Source organism: Macaca fascicularis, chromosome 1, assembly GCF_037993035.2.
Source record: "Macaca fascicularis isolate 582-1 chromosome 1, T2T-MFA8v1.1".
In the NCBI taxonomy this organism is placed as follows: domain Eukaryota; kingdom Metazoa; phylum Chordata; class Mammalia; order Primates; family Cercopithecidae; genus Macaca; species Macaca fascicularis.
In genome coordinates, this window is record NC_088375.1 from 191,171,121 (window position 1) to 191,192,585 (window position 21,465).

The following is a 21,465-nucleotide window of genomic DNA, read 5'->3' on the forward strand; positions in this document are numbered from 1 at the left end:
TGGTAGAGCATGTTCACTAGAGGTCGGAGGGTCATGGCCCCAAGAGATTAGTGTCACACAACAAAGGTCAGGAGGTTGCACACCCAAGAACAGTGACACAGTCAAAAGAGATCAGTGGGTCAAGGTCATGAGAGATCAGAAGGTCACACAGCAGAGGTCAGTAGGTCAAAGACAGCAGAGATCAGGCACCAACAATGTGGTGCCCATTCACTAGAGGTTAGTGGTCACGGTCATGAGAGATTGGAGGTCACACACCAGAGGCTGGTGGATCACAGTCGCCAGAGGTCAGTGGCTCAAGGAGAGCAGAGACCCCCAGATGCAGCCATGCTTGGGAAGGGCTGCCATGTCCACAGCACACACCTTGCTCCACCGGCATGGTCCGGGACTGGATGCTGGGGCTGAGTGGGCCAGAGCCTTTGCTGGTCCATGCGCGGACCTTGATGTCATAAGTGGTGTCTGGCTTGAGGCCAGAAAGGGTAAAGTGGGTGTCTGTCGTGACGTTCTGCAGCTCCTGCTGGCTGTTGATGTCTCGGAACACCACGGTGTAGCTGACGATGCGCCCATTCCTCTCTGCCAGCACTGGCGGGTCCCAGGCCAGTTCTGTGGTAGATGTGGTCAGTCCTGTCACACGCAGGTTTTGGGGAAAGCCGCTGGGTAGGTCCTCGGGGGTCCTGATCTCCTTCTGGAACTCCTCACCCAGGCCAGCCCGGTTCCTGGCAGCAAGTCGGAAGATGTAGGTGGTCCCCTTGTGCAGGCCGGTGACTGTGAAGTGCTGGTCATCCTTGCCGAAATCGATAGTGTTGGGCCGCGCCTCGTCAGCCCGGCAGTACTGCAGCCGGTAGCCCAGCAGCTCACCAGGCAGATCCTTGGGTGGGTGCCACTGGAGCAGCGCAGTGTTCATGGCCGTGGTGCTGACCATCACAGTGGGCCGGCCTGGGACTGAAGGACCACAGGGTGGGCTCTGGCGCTGCCCTCCCGCTGCCCCACCCTCAGGTCTGTCCTGACCCCTCACTCACCTGCGCCCGTTGTAGTAACAATTTTGGGCTTGCTGCGGGCACCATCCCCCTTGGTGGTATAGGCAGCGACAGTAATGGAGTAGGTGGTCTCTGGGGTCAGGCCGCTGATAGTGGTTTCCTGAGGGAGGAGGAGGGGTCCGTTCCCATCACAAGAATGCAGGGAGAGGCCAGACCTTGTCAGGGACCTCAGGACCCTAGCCTGAGGGAAGCCCCTGGGCACACAAGGCCACGGGTTGTGGAAGGTGGGGCTGTACAATGGTGGCCTCTGCTGGAGGGGAAGCAGGTAGGTAGGATGCAGGCCTGGGAGGATCCCGCCCATCCCAGAAGCCGCCCGCCTGGGGCAGACAGCTCATCATTGCTTCCAGACAAGAACAAAGGGCCAGACTGTTTCCCTCACTCCATTGTGCTGTGAACGTAGACTGAGGATGTAAACAGGGCATAGCCTCGCACACACCCAGCACCTTGCATGGCTCCTGACACCCACACGCACACAGCCTACAGCTCCTGTGTAAGCAGGCGTAAGGTCGCGTGTGGACACCAGTGCATGCATGCACACACAGAGCAAGGTGGTGGGGGGGGTTAAGGTGCCATCCTATAGGACCCAGTCAGGACTCTGCTGCCTCCATATAGGCCACTAACTCTGAGAATGTCTATACCCTGCAATACCTCTTGAGAAAGGCGGGGGAGGGGCCAGGAGAATAAGAAAACCTCCACACCTGGGGAACTGGTTTCCACGTCTGTTCCCAGTGATGCCTGAGATAGCAGCCAGGGCATTGTCCTCCCACCTTGGCAGACCCTGCCCATATACCCATCTGCAGCAAAGGCATCATCTCTGGACATGCGGAGAAACACCATGGGAGGTCAAGCCACACCACACAGAAGAGTGGGAAGCAGGGCAGGGACCAACGTGCAGTGGGAACAGAGCCATCACCAACCCTGGTATCCCTCCAGCTCTGGCCTTGAGTGGGGCCCCTGCAGCTGCCACCACCCCCTCATGGGCCCCGTCTGCCTCAGCTGGAGGGTCTCCCAGGGCTGGGGCTCCAGAATGCACCAATGCCAGAACCCGACTCTCCAGACTGCCCTCCCAGCCTGGGCCCTAAAGCAGGTGATTTTTCACTCAGGGATCAATAAGGCCTAACGATCAGGATCGGATTTAACTCCATCCCTGTCTGGCCCGAGCAGGGGCCGGGCCCTGGTCGATCATGAACACTGGCCTCAAATTGCTGCTCGACAGGCAAGAAGTAAGGATTAGAGGAAATGCCAATTGCTGCTCAGCTCAGTGCTCGTGTCTGAACATCAGTTTTCTCCGGATGTGGCTGGAGCCCCGTGGATCTTGGCAGCGCAGGCTGGCAGGAAAGGAGGGAGAGGGGGAGTGTCCCACGAGCCCAGCTTGACCCATGTCTTGTCCGCGTTCGCACACCTGTTACTTACATAGTCCTCGGACTCCTCTGGCCGCCACTGACCGCGGGAGAGGGAGAGAAAGGGAGACAGGATGGTGAAGGACTCTGACCTGGAGAGGCCCTTGGTCTGGAAGGGACCTGGCCCAGGGAGGACAGAGGGAGGGCTTTTGGGCCTCGAAGTACCCATGGGGGTAGCACCCCAGGACAACTCCCAGTTCAAAGATTTGAATACCTGCCTCACTGAGCACCAACTGTGTGCGCCAGGGCTGGGCTGAGGAGGGTAGAGAGACTACGAGGGCAGGCAGCCTACAGGGAGAGGACCTGCTGACAGAGGGGCCTAAGAACACAAAGCAGCTACAGATGCTTTGACAATTTTGGGCTTGCTGGGAGGCAGAGGCTGTCAGACAAGGAGGGTGGGTTCAACAGCTCAGGCTGAGGGGAAGGAAGACACTGAGGGGCGAATGGGGTGCCCGTATGCCCTGGTTTGCCTTGGACAGTCCTGGCCTGTGCTTGTTGCCATGGAATGACTATTCAGTGTCTCGTTCCACCCCTCAAGGCATCTCAGATGTAATCATACATTATACAATCACCCCAGGCATGAGAAGCATCCCACAACAGTAAGAGCTGGGGGTGAACAGGGCACGTGGCTAGGGTGAGCCCAAGGGCAAGCCAGTCAGCAAGACTATGAAGGCTGCAAGTGACAAGCTCAGAGCCTGGGCTGTAGCCCACAGGCACCGGAAACCACCTATACCTGTTCCTTCCTCAGGGTGTCTGAGAATCAAGGTAGGAAGGAATGTTTCGAGGCTGGCAGTGTTGTGGGCCTTTGGTGCATGTAGATATTCTAGATGGACAGGTGGAGGGACTGCGAGGTCTCCATTCTGAGGCCCCATGAAACATCACAGGGAGATGGTCCAGGACGTCTCCAAGCCGGAGGGTTGGGTCCTCCAGCCCAAGCACCCCCACAGTGCCGGTCTGGCCTCTGTCCACTGGCCTCCATGCTAGGTGGCCTAAGTTCCTCCTGTCCTGGGACACTCTGTTGGAAAATCCTTGCAAGAAGCATGGAACAGAATATGAGATGAGGCTCTGGACAGGTCCTTAGTGCATGGCCACTTTATAGGGTGTGGCTGGGCCCACCTCAATTCCAATCTCCTTGCCTGGGGGGAGACTGGGGCTGTCCCAACGCTAGAGGCAGAGCAAGAAAGAAGAGAAAGAAAGAAGGGAAAGGCAGAGGATGAAATCAAGCAGAGATGAAGGGAAGGAGTCAGAGGAAAGGCAGGGGGAGGAGGGAAGAAAGGAGAAGAGAGAAGAGAATGAGCAAGACAAAAAACAGAGACTCCAAGAAGAACAGAGAAATGAAGGCCATGAGAGGGGAAAAAGGGAGGCAGGGAGATGGTATCAGACATAAAGGGAGACGGGTCTGGCTCCACACTTCCGGGGTGGGGGTGGGAACACGCACCACATAGTTCTTTCAGGCCTGATGGGGACCCTGAGCTGAGCAGATGGTGCTGTTGGGTGAAGGACAGAATGTGGTGCCCTTGATGGAAGCGCAGGGACAGCTGGGCCCTGTGGCCGGGCTCAGGACCAGGCCCCGTCTGCTCTCCCACTGGCGAGGAACAGAATGACCCAGTCCCGAGAAGGCTACGGGGCAGGCCTTCATCTTCAGGGTCCTCCGGGAGCCCAGACGTGGGTTACCTCCCAGGATGGGATGTCTGAGGCTTTTATAGTCTCAGTGTCCCTGAGCCTCTGGTCCAGTTCCCTTCTGAACCTCTTGGGACCAGAAGGGGGTACTTGAAGTGGCTTCTCTGGAACTCCACTGGCCCCTCACAGAGGAGGGGGAAGCCCATTCCTGGGATGTTTCTGGGTAGGTGTGTTCACTGAGGCTCCACGAGGAGCCCTCAGCCTGCCCCAGGAATGCAGGTGGGTGCACATGCCCGCCTCCTCCACCCGGATGCCTTAGCACTGGGCAGGCTAAGAGGCGGAAGAGAGCACCCTTTGGGCAGAAAGAATTTTGCTTCAGATGGCTGAACCCAGCTGGAGGGGTGAGCCTCCTGTCTGTGTGGGTGACCCCACCCCTCTGCACAGCGTGTACAGCATCGAGTGGTACACGCACCCCTGCTCTCTGCCCAGGCAGGGGTAAGAGGCTGGACGGGGATGGGTGTGTGGGTCCCTCCCAGGCCCTGCTCCTGGATGGGGAGACCTTGAGAGCACCACACCAGGTGCTGTGACTCTCCAGCAGGGTCTTTTGGGAGGGGGCTCATGATAGCAACTGCAGCCCTTTCCTAGGGGTCCACAGACATGGCTTCTTATCCAAGTGTAGCCACCTACTTGCTGAATAATTCCGTACCACTCTCATAACCTCCTAGCATTCCAAGTTCTTCATCTGAATAGCAACCAGTGTTCAGAATACCCCAGGGAGCTCACCCCAAGCTCCAGAGCAGGACCATCCTCCCAGGAAGACAGACGCACACAGAGGAAGGTGTGAGGCTGGCCAGCAGGCCTAGCCCTTGAGGGTGAACATCAGGGGCTGAACCATTCCCTGTGGGGCCAGGAGCAGGGCAACACCGTGCTTGGCTACTCACAGAGCTCGGCAGCAGCCACAGACCTGTGGCCGCCAGTGGGGTAAGACAGCCCCGGAGCACTCTCTCTACCCTTTGTGTGGGAAGAGTGGATGCCAGCCCAGCACTGTTTAGGGAGAAGGCACATCTCAAAATCCCAGCCTGGTGGGGCAGGGTGGCTCACATCTGTAATCTCAGCACTTTGGGAGACTGAGGCAGACGGATCACTTGAGGTCAGGAGTTCGAGACCAGCCTGGCCAACATGGTGAAACCCTGTATCTACTAAAAGTACAAAAATTAGCCGGGCGTGGTGGCAGGCGCCTGTAATCCCAGCTACGCAGGAGGCTGAGGAAGGAGAATTGCTTGAACCCAGGAAGCACTCCAGAGCTGACAAGAGCGAAGCTCCATCACACACACACAAACACACACACATATGCACCAAAAAAACCCCAGCCTAATCCCTGATGCTGCAAAGCATCTCAGGTCTCACAACCAAGGAAAGGCAGTCACAGCACTGCTGAGGGCAAGCAGGGGAAGAGGGTATCTGGGCCCCAAATGGGAGCTTGTGCATGCTGGTCTGTGCTCACCCTGCCACCCCACCCCCACCCAATGCTGCACCTGGGCCTCGGCTAGCATGACGTCTTGGATGATGGGGAGTCCACGGGGCTCGCCATTCTCCAGCCGCACGTAGGTGACCTGGTAGCCGCGGATCTGGCCATGCTGCTTGCTGGGGACAGGCAGCTTCCAGTAGACATGCACAGCTGTAGAGTTCAGTGGCTCCACCTCCACCTTCCGCGGAGGCCCGCTGGGCACTGGGGGTCAGGTAGAGAAGGAAGTCAGGCCTGGAGGTATCGACCCTGGCACAGGTGGGCACAGCAAACTCGAGGGTCCTGCCTCAGCACCCCACTCCCCCAGGAAAGGCCCTGATATAGGTTCCTTAGATCATCTGTCCCTGGTGAGGCACAAAGAAGGCTCCCTCTGCCCGCCACAGGTAAGAGCCCAGGACTGGCCCTGCTCACCCCTTTGGCCCAGGCCTGTCACTTGGTGGGTAGGGTCGACATGGGGGAACAGGTAGAGGTGGGACACCAGGTCTTTGACCACCCTCAGTCAGCACAACATGTCCTGACTCTTCCTAGGCCTCAAATCACACCAATGTCTGGCCAACGCGGAGTCTTGCTGATTCTACTCTGAGTATCTTTTACACCAATCTTCCCAATCTTGACCTTTCAAATCTTAGACGGGGCTGCTTCTCCCATCTTAGCCTGTGAAGACTTCAGCTCCTTTGGAGACAGCCCCAAAGGCTAGGATTTGGGCCTAAGTTATCCCATAAGTGACATCCCCCCACTCTGGGCCATTAAGCCTGAACCAGAAAGATGAGTCGACCTGGGCCTGTGTTAGGGAAAGGAAGGCCCTGGGGTGCTTGGTGGGTGGTGTCTGAGGCAGGACTCCTCCCCTCCCACCCCGGTGGCACTGCCTACCGTCCTCATCGGTGCGCACCAGCACCGGGCTGCTCTCGGGGCCGGGGCCCACATCTGTGTGTGCCCGCACCCACACCCGATACTCCGTCCACTTCTCCAGGCCCACCAGGTCCCAGCTGGAGTGCTCGCGGCTGATGCCATCCACCACATGCCGCCTGCGGTCCTCGCCGTCCACCGCCTCGTAGGCCACGGAGTACTGGGTGATAACGCCGTTGCGGCTGTCGGCAGGCGGCGGGACCCAACTTACCCGGACCGTGGTGGAGCCCGTGCTCACACACATCACCTTCTGGGGAGGGGCGGAGGGGGCTGGGGAAGACAAATGGGGGGGAAGCAAGCAGATGGAGGGTGGGGATCACAGGCACAATGACTGAGTCACAGTGGACTGGAGACTCACCCGGGCAGGCTACCCCTCAGGTGCTGAAATGGCCATCCCAGGGTCCCTCCAGGCAGGCTGCTGCCACTCTCGCCAAGGACGCCTGACTCCCTCTGACCTGCCTCCCTCTCTCTCCCTCCCTCTCTCACACACGCACGGTGATACACACACAGTATCGCACACACTGACTCTCACACAGCCTCACACACATAGTCGCTGTGCCTCTCCACACACAGCGTCCCTCACAGTCTCAGTGCTTCACACACGCCTCTCACATAGTCACACACAGGGTGTCTCATACATATACTTGGAGTATCAGTGTCTCTCACACAGACTCACACATACACAGAGTATCACACACCCATAGCATCTTGGTGTCTCACACACGGCATCTGACACACAGTCTCTCACACAATGACTTCCAGTTCTGACAGAGCTTCGAGTTCTCTCACACGGGGTCTCTCCCACACATGTGCTGCCTCACACAAAACATACACGATATCAGATACACACAAGCACGTGGCCATCCCACCGCCACCCACACACACAGGTCACATATGGAGAACTGCTTCATGCCCACTGTGCCGCACAGTTCTGCCCTTCTGAGGAAGTGGGGCCGCAGTGGCCCTTTTGGCATAAGGCAGCCTTCACCTGTACCTGCCTGGAAATGGGTCTCTTTGTCAGTGCCACAGGTAATCACCAACTGGAGACTGGACACGAAGGCCAATGGCCCCTGGGGTTTGGAGAAAAAGTACCCAACAGAGGTGCCCTCACTCAATAGCCTCCTTGGGAATTAGGAGGCAGACATGTGTCTCCTTGTGTCCAGTGATGTGTCCAGACTCCACGCCCACCGAGGACTCTGCTGAAATGCACAGGTTTCCTCTTCAAGTTCTGTCACCACCCCCTGCCATGAGGACTTCGGCAGCCCCCTGACCCACTGCCCCAGAGCCCCTCATCTCCAGGACTTTCTCCTCCCCTACACAGCTGTGGTTATGCCCTGGAGGCTGCCAGTACTGGGGATGGCCCTCCCTCCAGAATCACGGGCTCTAACATCCCCTCGCAGACCCTACCCCCTTGTCCTTGCTCAGTCACTCCAGGTCCCGGGCACTGCGCCTGCTCGCCAGCTCCTCGGGATGCCTGTCTGTCAACCTTGTCCTTCCTACCCTCCATGTTCAGCTTCCACAGTCCACCACCTACCACACTCTCACCAATATCGCACAGTCCCTCACCTCCTGATCTTTCCATGCTCCTTCCTGGCCTGTGCCAAGCGCTAGATGAATCCAACTCTCCCCCGCCTTCTCTACAGCAGCACTGGGGCAGGCTGGCGTCCTATGCACATGTCCCCAGAGGCCTCATCCTCCAGGACCCTTTATGCTACCTATTTCTGCCTCCTGCCTGGCTCGCTCTGCCACCTCACACAAAACACAGTCCCCCTCCTCCATGCTCCGCAGACCTCCAGCTCCCTTTTCCTGCCTCCTCTTGGCACATGACTATGTCTCCCACTCCGCAGAGAAGACTGGACTTTCACAGCAGCTCTCTCCCTCTCTTGCTACAACCCCCCACTCTACTTGCATCTGCAGTGATTCTCTCCTTTCCACCCATGGGAATGGAGAGTTGAGCCACCCTGTCCAAGGCTAAGCTCTCCCACCACCAATGCTGTGCCCCTTCTCTCCACCTCCCGAGGCTCCACCAGTTATCCCTTTTCCATGGTTTCTTTTTTTCCTACTGACTGTTTCCAATAGCATTTAAATATGCTTGAGATTTTCCCATCTTAAAAGAAAAATCTCAGCCCGGGTGCGGTGGCTCACGCCTGTAATCCCAGCACTTTGAGAGGCCAAGGCAGATGGATCACCTGAGGTCAGAAGTTCATATTCCTAGGCTGGTCAACATGGTGAAACCCCGTCTCTACTAAAAATACAAAAATTAGCTGGGCATGGTGGTGGGCACACCTACAATCTCAGCTACTCGGGAGGCTGAGGCAGGAGAATCACCTGAATCCGGGAGGCGGACGGAGGTTGCAATGAGCCAAGATCGTGCCATTGTACTCCAGCCTGGGAGACGGAGCGACACTTTGTACTTTGGAGCGACACTTTTGTACTTTGTCTCAAAAAAAAAAAAAAGAAAGAAAGAAAAATCCCACCCTCAGCCCCACAGCCCTCTCTAGCCATAATGGTCCCCTCGTTCAGAGCTACACTTTCTGGCAACATCTGGGCTTGCTGCCTCCACATCCTCAGCACCCACACAGTCCTCATGAAACACCCACCAGCTTTCGTCCTACCATGCACCAAGCTTCGTCTCCAGGGCCACTCCTCCACGTTGCTTGGTCCAACAGGTACTCCTGACCACTCAGCAGCATCTTGTCTACTTCTTGAAACTTTCTCTCCTTCCAATCTCCAAGTCGCTCCCCTCCCCTGATTTCCTCTCATCTGCAGTCTTTCTTCTCAGGGTCCTTCAGCTCCGGCCCAGCCCTGGATTCCCACAGCATGCTGAACTCTGCTATGTGGATGGCACATGGCATCTTGAACTTGGGTGTCTGAGACCAGCTGCAGTCTTCACACCTGCCTCTGCCCCATTTTCCATCCTGCGCCAGCACCACCCGCCTCCCAGGTTAACACACCAGAAACAAGATTCACCTCCATTTCCCTCCTCTCTGGGCCCCTATTCATAACCCATCACCGAGTCTGACCAGTCAGCATCCCTGACAGTTCTCAGATCCACCACCAACATCTCACCTGGGCCACCATCTTTTCCCCGGACCGCTTCAAAGCCTCCTAACTGGTCTCTGCTTCCTCGCAGGCTGCCCTGTCCATTCTCACAGAGCAGCCAGAGTCAGCCCTCCTGCCTACCCTGTGTCCCCAAGGCCCTGCCATAGCTCCGGCAGCTACTGCAACCACACTGGCCTGCTGCTTACCCAGTGACCATAACCACGAGCCTTGCAGCTGGAGGGCCTTCAGGCAGACTCTCCCCAAGGCCTGTGTGCTCCCTGCTCCTGTTCATTTACTAGTTGGCTCCCACTCTTCCTTCAGGCCTTGGGGAAGTGTCACTTCCCCAAGGCAACCCTTTTTGACCCCTCAGATCAAAGGAGGTTTCATCATCTCTCCAACCTGTCTCTTCCATCCTACCTTTTCTTTTGAGACGGATTTTCACTCTTGCTGCCCAGGCAGGAGTGCAATGGCGCAATCTCGGCTCACCGTAACCTCCCCCTCCCAGTTCAAGCAATTCTCCTGCCTCAGCCTCCCGAGTAGCTGGGATTACAGTCATGTGGCACCATGCCCAGCTAATTTTGTATTTTTTAGTAGAGACGGAGCCTCTCTATGTTGGTCAGGCTGGTATCGAACTCCCGAGCTTAGATGATCTGCCCTCCTCGGACTCCCAACGTGCCAGGATTACAGGCGTGAGCCACCACGCCCGCTCTTCCATCCTACTTTACACAAATGTCATTAAAAGCTCATTTGGAGGTCAGGTGTGGTGGCTCATGCCTGTAATCCTGGCACTTTGGGAGCGCTCTGCGGAGGCCGAGGTGGGCAGATCACCTGAGGTCAGGAGTTAGAGACCAGCCTGGCCAACATGGTGAAACTGTCTTTACTAAAAATACAAAAATTAGCCAGGCGAGGTAGTGGTCGCCTGCAATCCCACCTACTCGGGAGGCTAACGCAGCAGCATCACTTGACCCCAGCAGGCAGAGGTTGCAGTGAGCCGAGATGATGCCATTGTTCTCCAGCCTGGGTGACAAGAGCAAAACTCCGTCTTGAAAAATAAAATAAAAAAGCTCATTTGGGTAATTACAGGTGCAATGTCTGTCTGCCCTGCTGGAATGCGGGATCCCCATGGGCAGACGCCATGTGTCTGGTCATGCTGCCAGCCCTGTACTGTGCATTGGGCCTGGCCCCCAGCTGGAGCACAGCAGGTGCTTCTGGAATGAATCCATGAACACAAGGTCACACACAGCCTCGTGACATCACTGGTACATGCACATTGTCCCACTTCATAAGAACCACTTCAGACACCGCCATGCTTATGGTCATCACATGGCCACATCAGATGTGGTCACCATCTCAATTCCACAATGCTACCCAGCCACAGTTACATCCGTGACACCCTATCACACAGAGCCTCACACAGCAGCTGACTGTGGCTGTGTGACCACACACAGGCCACCCAGCAGCAACCACAGAGTCACCCACACACTCAGTCTACTCTCTGGGGGCTACCGAGACCCACAAACACGGTCACAGGGTCAGGCCACAGAGTCACCCACAAAGACAAGGGTCATGCCCAAGATCCACCGACACACATACACACGTGCTGCACAGCCAGCTGGTCAGGTATGGTCACACTCACACTCATGGGCAATGCCACTCCCACAGCTGCAGCATCGGAGTCTCACACACGCAGAATATAGTAACACACAACACCAGAGTCATCACACACACAGCCTTGCAGACAGTCCCCTGCATGGCCACATGGTTACAATTCAATGCCCACGTGGGCAGGCTGGGTCACATGGCCGCATTTTCAGACCTGTCCCCAAGTGCAGTCAGCTGAGGGTGATCACATGACTCCCAGGTAACTTTTATTGGGGGTATAAGGAAGGGAATGTGGGTGATGGGGAAATGAGACGCGGGGCCATGGGGAGGAGAAACAGCCACCAAAGCAGGTCTGGGACGCAGCAGACCCACCAAGGATGGCCCATCAGCTAGTGTGACCAGCACAGAGTGGGGATGGAGATGAGGCACAGACACAAAACTTACCTGGGCAGCATGTGGGGCATGGGCGGGAGGAGGGGCAGGAGGCTGGGTAGGGAGCAGGGAGGGCAGCAGCCGCCTGGACTGGACAGATTGGGAGGCACTTACCTGGCCCTCTCCCGAGGCCCAAAATCAGAGCCCAGGCCAGAGTCCGGTTTGGCTAGCAGACCTGACCACCCACCCGCCTGGTTGAGGGGGAAGGGTGCGTGTGTGTGTGTGTGTGTGTGGTGTGGGTGTGGTGTGGGTGTGTGTGTGTGTGTGTGTGTGAGATCAGAGCCCAGGCCAGAGTCCGGTTTGGCTAGCAGACCTGACCACCCACCCGCCTGGTTGAGGGGGAAGGGGGTGTGTGTGTGTGTGTGTGTGGTGTGTGTGTGGTGTGGGGGTGTGTGTGTGTGTGTGTGTGTGTGTGTGTGATCAGAGCCCAGGCCAGAGTCCGGTTTGGCTAGCAGACCTGACCAGCCTGGTTGAGGGGGAAGGGGGTGTGCGTGTGTGTGTGTGTGTGTGTGTGTCCCCAGTTTGGCTAGCACACCTGACCACCTACCCGCCTGGTTGAGGGGGAAGTGTGTGTGTGTGTGTGTGTCCCCCACCCCAGGTGAAACAGGCAGTGGACTCGGGAGACACTTACTGGACTGTGCTGTGCGGGCCTCAATGGTGGGGGTGAAGACGCCCACCCCCATATCTGAGCGTGCAGCCAGCTGGAAGCGGTAGAGTGTGTCGGGCTTCAGGTCCTCTAGTGTGTAGGAGGAGGTTGGGTCGAAGGTCACCTTGTGCTGGAAGAGCAGGGAGCACTCACTGACAGCTCTGAGCTCAAAGGTCACTCAGAGGTTGTTCCCAACATGGGCTGCAATGTGACACCTCTGGACCCACCATGGCTCCAGGACTGGCTCCACACCATAAGGCCACATGGACCACACAAGCAACTCAGGGCTTAGCCCATGCCACAGGAGCCTCACAGACCACATGGGCCACGGGAGCCACCCGGGACACATGGCTTCTGGGGAACCTTTAAGGCTCTGCCAGTCATGTGAGCCACAGAGCCTAGGAAATTCAAGGCAGACCCTGGGGACTTTGCCCCCAGCAAAGAGTCATACAGCCTGTATGACTCCAGAACCATACAGGCTGTGCAGGCCACATGGCACGCATGCACCACCAAGCCTCCAGCAGAAACCTTACAGGCTGTGCCCACACAAGCCACAGAATCCAGAAAACACCCTCCTGGGGTTAAGCCCATTGCAGACCCTCAGGGACCAGGAGACCCCCTCAGCACTTCTCTGCCCGCTGCACACCTGTTGGTCTTCATCCTCTGCCACCCAGTACACCAGCTCATACATGATGATCCGCTCCTGAGGGGGCAGCAGCCACGAGAGCTGGATCCTGGTGTCCGACTCCACCTCGGCCTGGAAGTCCGCGGGCTGGGCAGGCACTGCAACACCCCACACCAGGCAGGTCAGCCTCATCTGCGTGAGGTCAGGAGCGCCCAGGGAGGAGGGGGCCGAGGAAGGCAGACCCTAATCTCACACCCTTATCCTACATCCCAACTGACCACACATCTATGGAATATGGCACCTTGATCCTCCCAACAGCCCCCAACCTCACAGCCAAGGGAAGGGGAGAGGTGCCGCCACAACCTCAGCCTCCCCTTCTCTACTGTCAGCTGCCCAGCCAGCGTGCCCCCACCTACCTCCCTGCTGCGTCTTGACCTGGATGGTGGGGCTGGGAGGGCCGTCGCCCACAGCGGTGAAGGCAAGCACGCGCAGGCTGTAGGTGATGCCAGGCAGCAGGCTGCCCACGGTGGTGAGGAGCCCCGCGTCAGTGTTGTGCTTGTGCCAGGCACTCGGGGGGCGGCGGGAGTCCGGAGTATAGTAGACGCGGTATCCTCGTACCAGGCCGTTGGGCTCCTCAGGAGGCTCCCACTGCACCAGCATGGTGCTGGCGCTCAGCATGCGTGCCTGCACGCGGCGCGGTGGGCTGGAGGGCGCCTGTTCTCCCGTGCGTGCCCGCACTGCCTCGCTGGGCGGCCCTCGCCCGATGCTGTTCACCGCCAGCACACGGAAGGCATATTCCGAGAAAGGACTGAGGCCGCCAATGCTGTAGCGGGTGGTGGCCACACCATCCACCTCCTGGAAGGGGCCCTCCGTGCCCGCTGCGCGGTACTGGATGCCATAGTAGGATATAGGCTCTGAGTTCCCAGAGTCCCAGGTGAGGGTGACACTGGTGGCAGTTGTCTCTGTCACCACAAGATCAATCGGAGGCTTCGGCAGAGCTGGAGACAAAGTGGAAGGCTCAAAGCTGCCCGAGGTCAAGATCCTTAGGAACCAACCCTATACTTGGGGATTATCCAGGATACCTGGTGGGGCCACCTGAGTGTGGCTGATACCCACAGCCTACCTTGAAAAATGTCCAGAAAAGCTTATGGTGACCTCTGAAGCCACACGTGGCCGACGGTGGCCAGGTGCCCCCGGGCCTTGGGTCATCTAGTATGTACACATATCAACTGTGGGACTCACTGGACCCTCCCATCAGTACACAAGACTCATCTAACAAACAGACCTGGAGGTGAGGTGACACCTGCAGTCTCATGTAGATGAAAGGCACCCAGACTGGGTAGCAGCTATCTGCCTCTGCAGGTCACCTGAGCCCACGTGGTGGAGAGTATGTGTAATAGGCAGGGGAAGGGGAGATATTTCCTTAGGGACTGGCCCAGAATTTTAGAAAGAGTGATGGGGCTGCTGGCCCCACAGACCCTGTGGCTTGGCTCAAATTGAAGTGGGAAGGCCCTGAGTCCACAATCATTCAACAAATAATTACAAGCACCCACTCAATGCCAGACACTGCGCTGGGGCTACAATGCCACACAGTCACATCCCTGCTCTCATGGAGTTTACACCTCAGTACGAGAGAGAATCAATACATGAGTCGATCGTACTCATGATTCTGGCAGGTGCAAGGACAGCAAGAATCAGGGTGCTGAGGTGGAGTAAGATCCAGGGAATCTCCTTGGATGGGGTGATGAGGGAAGGAAAGCATCATCGAGCTGAGGCCTGGAGGGGTATATGGAGCCAGTGACAGAAGGGGCCGGACAAGGAGCATGGCAGACGGAAAGCAGCGTGCGTCTGGGCAGCTGGCATGTGACAGGGTGGGAAGCCAGCGGCCCTGGGAGACCACAGTGAGGATCCTGATCTGTATCCTAAACCAACGGGAAGCCACTGGAAGGTGTTTCTCCCTTTCCCAAAAGGAAGTGACTTGATCCTGGATTACATTTTTTAATGATCACTCAAGTTGCAAAATAGATAATGGATCAGAGGCTGTTGACAATTGAAGTAGGGAGACCAGGAAGGAATCTTTTCTTTTTTCATAGGGTCTCACTGTCACTCAGGCTGGAATGCAGTGGTGTGATCATGGCTCACTGCATCACTGCAGCCTCATCCTCCCGGGCTCAAGCAATCCTCCTGTCTCAGCCTCCCAAGTAGCTGGGCCACAGCTGTGTGCCACCATGCACAGCTTTGAATTTTTTTATTGTAGAGATGGGGTCTCACTATGTTCACTGGGCTGGTCTCAAACTCCTGAGCTCAAGCAATCCTTCCAACTTGGCTTTCCAAAGCGCTAGGATTACAGGAATGGGCCACCGTGCCCGGCCAGAATCTGTTACATATATATAACATATGTATAATATGTGTGCCTGTCCCCAGGACAGAGAGAACCCACTTCCCCTACTATTTTACCACATCCTTCTTGCTGGGAAGCTATTACACCTGAAGTTCTGGTACTATATAGTGGTTAGGAGGGAGAGTTATGGGTTCAGACCACACTGGGTTTAAGTTCCTGCTCTGTCATTTATTTTTGTGTGACCCTGGGCAAGTGATACACCCTCTCTGTACCTCAGTTCCCTCATCTGAAAAATGGAAATAATAAGAGCACCTATCTCCCAGGGTAAAACAGAAAAAAACAAAAGAAACTGTGCTTGCTAGCATGCTGTCTGCCACCGAGAAACTCAATATGCCTTAACTATTATCGTTAAGCTGGCTAACAACGGAAATCCCTCCTTCCCTCCCTCTAAGGGCTGGAGGACCCCAGGGCAGGGACGCCCAGGAAAGGGTAAGAATCCCTCAGCCATGCCTGTGCCCATGGCAGTCAGCTCACATTCGCCCGCCACCAGGACCTCCCGGATGACAGGGAGGGTACTGGTCACAGCACCTGCCACACTCACCTTTCACTGTGACCTGGGCTGTGGCCTCGATCATGCCCAGTGAGGAGATAGCCACACAGGTGTAGTTGGCGGAGCGCACGACATTGCTGAGCTCCAGGACGTTGCGGCCGACTGGCATCTCATCCTCCTTGGTGAGCTCCTCGACCCCCATCATCCACTTCACGTAGGGCATGGGCGCACCCACTGCCACACATGTCAGGTTCACGCTGCCGCCTGGCATCACCTCCTGGCTGCTGGGTGGGATGGAGAAACGAGGAGCCACGCGGCGCACTGCAGGAGGAGGGAGAGAGGCACTCACAGGCCGGGCAGAACACACAGCTGCATGGAAGGGCAGGGGCCCCTCATCCAGGTAGCCCCTCTGGTCAGAGCCAAACCCACACTCAGAGACGGGAGGGGTGGCACCGCCGCACCCCAGCTCACCATCCACTCCCACCCCACCCACTTCCAGCCTAGAAGTGGCCCCCACACTCAGGGGCTGTCTGGAACACAATGTCTTACTCAATGAGAGATCTTGCAACCAATCTCCCATTTTATAGCCTAGGAAGCTGAGGCCTGTCAGGAAGCTCCTGTCTGCCCAGGGTCACACAGGGACTCAGTACAAGGTCCAGGCCTGGTCAGGACCACAACCCAGGTTGTCCTCCAGGGCCCATCTCTGCCTGCTCCTGGCTGGGGCACCAGGGAGAGAAAGCAGGCCCTAGGGTGGAGGGTCCTCAGAGCATGGCTGGGCGGGGCAGAAGGTCAGTCCAGAGGGCCACAGCCACCTGCTGTGGAGTCACTGCCTCCACCTCCAGGCCATAGCCTGAGGGGAAGAAATAAGGTTAAGTGGCGGCGCCACCTGCCAAGGTCTCAGCCATGCTCAGGGCACAATCTGGGAACCCAAGCAAAGGGGCTGCCCTGAGGAGGGCTGGGCAGGGGTCAGGGCAGGCCAGGGACGTGGTCCGCGGGCAGGATGGGCATGACGATGGCAGTAACATGATGAGGGCGCCGAACAGACGGCTTCCTGCGCCAACAGACAAGGGTCTCAAGGGGAGGGTGGCTGTGCCTGGCCACGACCTCCAGCCTTGGACTCCCCTGGCCAGAAGCTGTTCTGAGCTTCTCAGTCCAGGGTACAGCCTAGAACCACCCCCCTGAAGTTGTAAGCTTGGCACAGACACAGGAGCATGCAGAGGGAAGGAAGGTGACGAAACCCAGCCGTGGGCAGGCATGCCTGGCATGCAGATGGGCCATGCAGCTGGTGAGCAGAGGCCAAGGTGTGCCCTACACGGGCACTCTCACATGCAGGGCCAGAGGCAGCAGGCAGCAGGCTAGTCAGTACCCCAGAGCACTGCTGAGAGCACTGGTCTCTGAGGAACCTCGCTGGGGACCCCAGGCATGCAAAGACCCCACAGCACCACATCAGGAGCACCTCTACTACAAGCACCAGACTATGCTGCTCGCGCAGCCCCAAATCACAGAACCAGAGCTAGAAGCAACTGCAGAGACCACCCGGTCCAACGTCTGACCTCACTACACGGGGGTCAAAACTGAGGCCCAGAGATCAGACATTCAGCAAGTCACCAGGTCCTGTCAACAGGGTGGCCTAACATATCTTTCGAATCCATGTATTTCTCTCCAGATGCAGAAGCAACTGCCACTACTAAAGTCCGAGCCACCATCATCCTTCCCTGGGTTGCTGAAATGGGTTCTGCGTTGGTCCTCCTGCCTTGTTTTCCCCCGCTCCAATTCCTGCTCACCGGCTCTCCAGAAACAGCTGGCACAAATCTGATGCCACTCCCTGTTTAACAAGCTCCTGCATGGCTCCCAGTGACACCTCTGCCTAGCCTACGAGACCCTACCTAACTTAGCACTTGCTTCAACCCCTTCCACAGCCTGCCTTACTTCGGTGCTCCAGACAGAACCCAAACCCTGGCAGCCCCAGAGGAGGCCAGGCCTGACAGGTGCTGGTGGGCTGGATCTGTGTCCCCACGTTCACCCAGGGGATGAGAGTGTCTTGTAGACATTCAGGGCTCTGCCTTCTCCTCAAATCAATCAGCACTCCCATTGTCTTTAGGGAAACCACTTCTACCCCCATTCTTGGTACATGGGGCATGTGACCCAGATCTGACTATGGAGAAACAGCCTTTGGACTTCTGCAGAAACTATTAGAAAAGCAACCTTCTCTCTCTACTGACGTAACTAAGCTTAGAGCAGGTGGGGATGGCTTCTCCCAACACACAGGAAAAGCTGCTTGAGAACAAAGATGTCGACAGAGGAGAGGAGAGCCAGAAACAGACAGACAAATGCCTGGCCAACCTGTTTAAGTACCTGGATCTAGCCCTGCCCAACACCAAATCTACTACATTTTTCAGGTTTGTAACACAAGAGTTCCTTGTTTTGCTTACGCTGGTATAAGTGGGTTTCTGTCAGCTGTTCTAGTGCCAAGAGTCTCTACCTAAACGATGACAGCATGTCACAGACACAGTTCTTGTGGCAGAACAGGTGGATCCCGGGGCATGGCTGGCAAGTGTCTCATGGCAACAAAGGATTCTCTGAGCATGCTCTCTAAATGGTCCAAGGTGAGAGCAGGAGGCTCAGCCAGGACCACCACCCAGCCTGGTGGTGTGTGCCCTCCCTCTGCTCTGGAGATGGGCCTCAGGGATGGGCACAGGCAGGCAGATCTGTTTGCAGATCAAGTCCAGGCCTGCCATGGAAGCAGGGTGGGGGCAGCACAGAGGAGCAGCCTTAGTGAACCAAATCTCTCCTGTCCTCTCAGCCAGTGGGTGCCCCGTCTCCTCCTCTTCATGGGAAGGGAAGCTATGCTTAAGCACCTACTAGGTGCAGGTTTCCACGCTGCAGATGCTATCACCTGCCAATTACAGTCAAGGGAACTGATTTAAAACCAAGCCACATGACCAAGTTCATATACGTAGTAGAAGTAGGTCTGTGTGATGAAAAACTGTCACCCTTCCGAGCCCTGGCTGACAGGCCTGAAAAAAAAACCCCAGAAGGCTCTGGGGAGAAGCATCAGAATTAACAGACGCTGGCAGGAGAGGACGCTGCTCCAGCGGGCATAAGGATGGGTTTAGACAGCCTGTGCCAGGGAGAGGTGATGACTGCAGGCTTGACCCCAGCCAGTGGTGGAATCATGGGGCCTAATCAGGTCGCTGGATACCAGGACGAAGAGCTCCAGCAGAAGGAAGTAGGTCCTTGGCCAATAAACCTTGGGCACCAACCTAGAAACCTGACTGGACTTTACCCCCAAATAGTCCCTGGAGGACAGGGTCTTCAGGCCAAAAGGCAGACCTCATGGACCAGCCCTGGAGGTCAGGCCAATGCCGTGAGCCACACCTTCTAAAGCCTCCAACTCCTGCCGCTGTCAGGAAATTGAGGCGCTTCAGGAACACAAAAGAGTTGTGTTTATTTTTTCCCTCCTAGATGCAGGTGGCAGGGAGAACTCTAGGGGCTAGGGATAAGCGTGAGAGGTCAATAGTGGCCTTTAGGGTCATCTGCAACACCAAGCAAGGGCCTCAGGGCCAGAAGCTCCTGGGCGCACCACCTACACTCTCACAAGGACACTGGGCTTCAGCCACGCAGACACTTCACTGCGACTGAGACATTTTCCACGTGAGGGAGGTCAGGGTATGTCTACAGAGGAAGGGTGGGGGAAACAGGCAAGGGAGAACCTCCTTGTATCCCAAGTGCCAACAGGGACCTGCAACCTAGACCTGCCCAGACAGCCACCCCCACGCCAACAGGCTGGAGTGGCTGGCATCTCATGCAGCAGCCCCTACCATCCTCCTCCCACTGCTGCAGGCACAAGGCCTCCAAAAAGGAGCAGACCTCACCCTGGACAGTCTATTGACAGAAGCAACAGCAGGGAAGGAAAAGCTGGAGCTGGGAAAAATGCACTTAGGGTCTAATCTTGGGCTCCAACAATGCCGGTCTATTACCGTTCCCTGTGCATCCTTAGTGCTGACATTTTATAGACAATTTCCAAAACAGGGCCCTGCCATTTCTGGATTATATTTCAGCTGTAACTTTTAAGTCTAATTATTTGCGCTGACAACCCCCTATAATAGGGCGGTGCGGCGCCCAGAGGCATCAGCATTCAGTGGAGTGACAGCCTAATCGCAGGGGGAGGCAGCCCCGCAATCTGCATTCACTCAGAGAAATTTCTCTGATGAAAATAACGCAACATTAAGGAGGGGATGAGGGGCAGGATCCACTGTATCAAGATAAAATAACTCTTTAATAAATAACCTTGTGGCTGCCGCAGAGCAGTAATTAAATGCCGGCATACCCGGCACACAGTTTTAAGTAAAGCTGGAAAAATGTAAGATGCAATTATCAGCACCAAACAAATTACTAGCCCGGCAAATCCCCCTGGAATATTTAGAAACTCATTTCTGCCTTTCCGCTAAATATTTGTGCATGTGCTTATTTTTGGCGGGACCATGGGGTAGGGTAGGGGTGGGATGGGGAAAGGGAGGGGATGAGGTACCAGGAGGGTAGAGGAGGGGGCATGGAAGGAGCCACTGTGGGCTGGTTGTCTCTGCTGATGACTGTTTTCTGAATGCGCTGGCAGATCTGCCCGGTCAGCAAAACGGTGTAACAGAAATGCCCCAGCACTCAGGAGTGCATATGGATGGATGCTCAGAGCTGACATCTGAGCCAAGGCTACAGCCCTCCTCTCGACTGGCTCCCTCACCCTCACAGAGGAAACTCGAGCCACAGAGGATGTGGCAGAGGGAACCGGGATGGCCTGGGTCTGTTCCCTGAGGCTCAGCCTGTCCTACATTTCTGTCCTGAACCCCCAAAACCCAGTGGACAGGTGAGTCTCCTCTGACCACACAAACCAAGTGATACATGAATGACCACTAGCCGCGGCTGCCAACCCCAGCATCATGGGTGGGGGTTTGGCTCCAAGGTGGGGCTGAAAACCAAGCCTCAAACAGGCCTGCTCTGGAATGGGCTCAAGGACAGTCTCCAGGAAACCATTCCGAACTTGTGGCTGACTCAGGGCCACTTCCAGGCTCCCATATGGATCTTTCTAAGTTGCAGTTGACTGTTCAGTCACTCCAGGTAGAAGCAACCTGAGTCCGAATGCAAAGCACCAGGCTAAGGAATGTCAGTTAGCTGGCTGGTGGGCTAAATAAATTCCACCCTCAGACAGACACGGGAGCTAGCTGGGAAGCTTGGGCAGAGGGGCCTGGGGCAGGTAGGAGGATCTTAATTTGGATCCGGCTGGAGAAGGAAAAGACAACCTTATGGGAGACTTCCTCAGTGTGCCAAGATGACGCTACTCACCCTGCGCCATGGACACCAAGCTCCCTGAGGCAGACCAGGGCTGGCTACCCCATGGAGCCCTGGTGGGGGACCTGAGGGCCTCAAGGACAGGGTACACACTGCAGGACTTTTGCCCTGTGCTGCAGGATATTGGGAGGACAGCCTACTCTAGCCTCTTGCCTTACTGTCCCAGTGGTTTGGGCTGAGCCTGGGTCTCTAGGCGAGGAGGTGTTTGGGCCGAGCCTGGGTCTCTAGGCGAGGAGGGGTTTGGGCCGAGCCTGGGTCTCTAGGCGAGGAGGGGTTGAGCCTGGGTCTCTAGGCGAGGAGGGGTTTGGGCCGAGCCTGGGTCTCTAGGTGAGGAGGGGTTTGGACTGAGCCTGGGTCTCTAGGCGAGGAGGGGTTTGGACTGAGCCTGGGTCTCTAGGC

General features: G+C 56.6%; 1 protein-coding gene across 45 annotated transcripts in view; it reads right to left on the reverse strand.

Moving 5' to 3' along the window:
- The window catches only part of PTPRF (protein tyrosine phosphatase receptor type F), a 93,759-nt gene that overhangs the window by 19,599 nt on the left and 52,695 nt on the right, over positions 1-21,465 (reverse strand). For 11 of the 45 annotated variants that reach the window (XM_074009721.1, XM_065523943.1, XM_074009674.1 and 8 more), the window contains 9 exons: positions 15,775-16,044; positions 13,249-13,830; positions 12,854-12,990; positions 12,193-12,337; positions 6,450-6,755; positions 5,590-5,783; positions 2,448-2,474; positions 1,017-1,134; positions 361-939 (listed from right to left, as the gene is read on the reverse strand). In XM_074009721.1, the coding sequence (XP_073865822.1) occupies positions 361-939; positions 1,017-1,134; positions 2,448-2,474; positions 5,590-5,783; positions 6,450-6,755; positions 12,193-12,337; positions 12,854-12,990; positions 13,249-13,830; positions 15,775-16,044 (2,358 nt within the window). The remainder of the gene's footprint in view (positions 1-360; positions 940-1,016; positions 1,135-2,447; positions 2,475-5,589; positions 5,784-6,449; positions 6,756-12,192; positions 12,338-12,853; positions 12,991-13,248; positions 13,831-15,774; positions 16,045-21,465) is intronic. The other 34 variants (XM_074009706.1, XM_074009670.1, XM_045372725.2 and 31 more) reach the window with 7 other exon arrangements.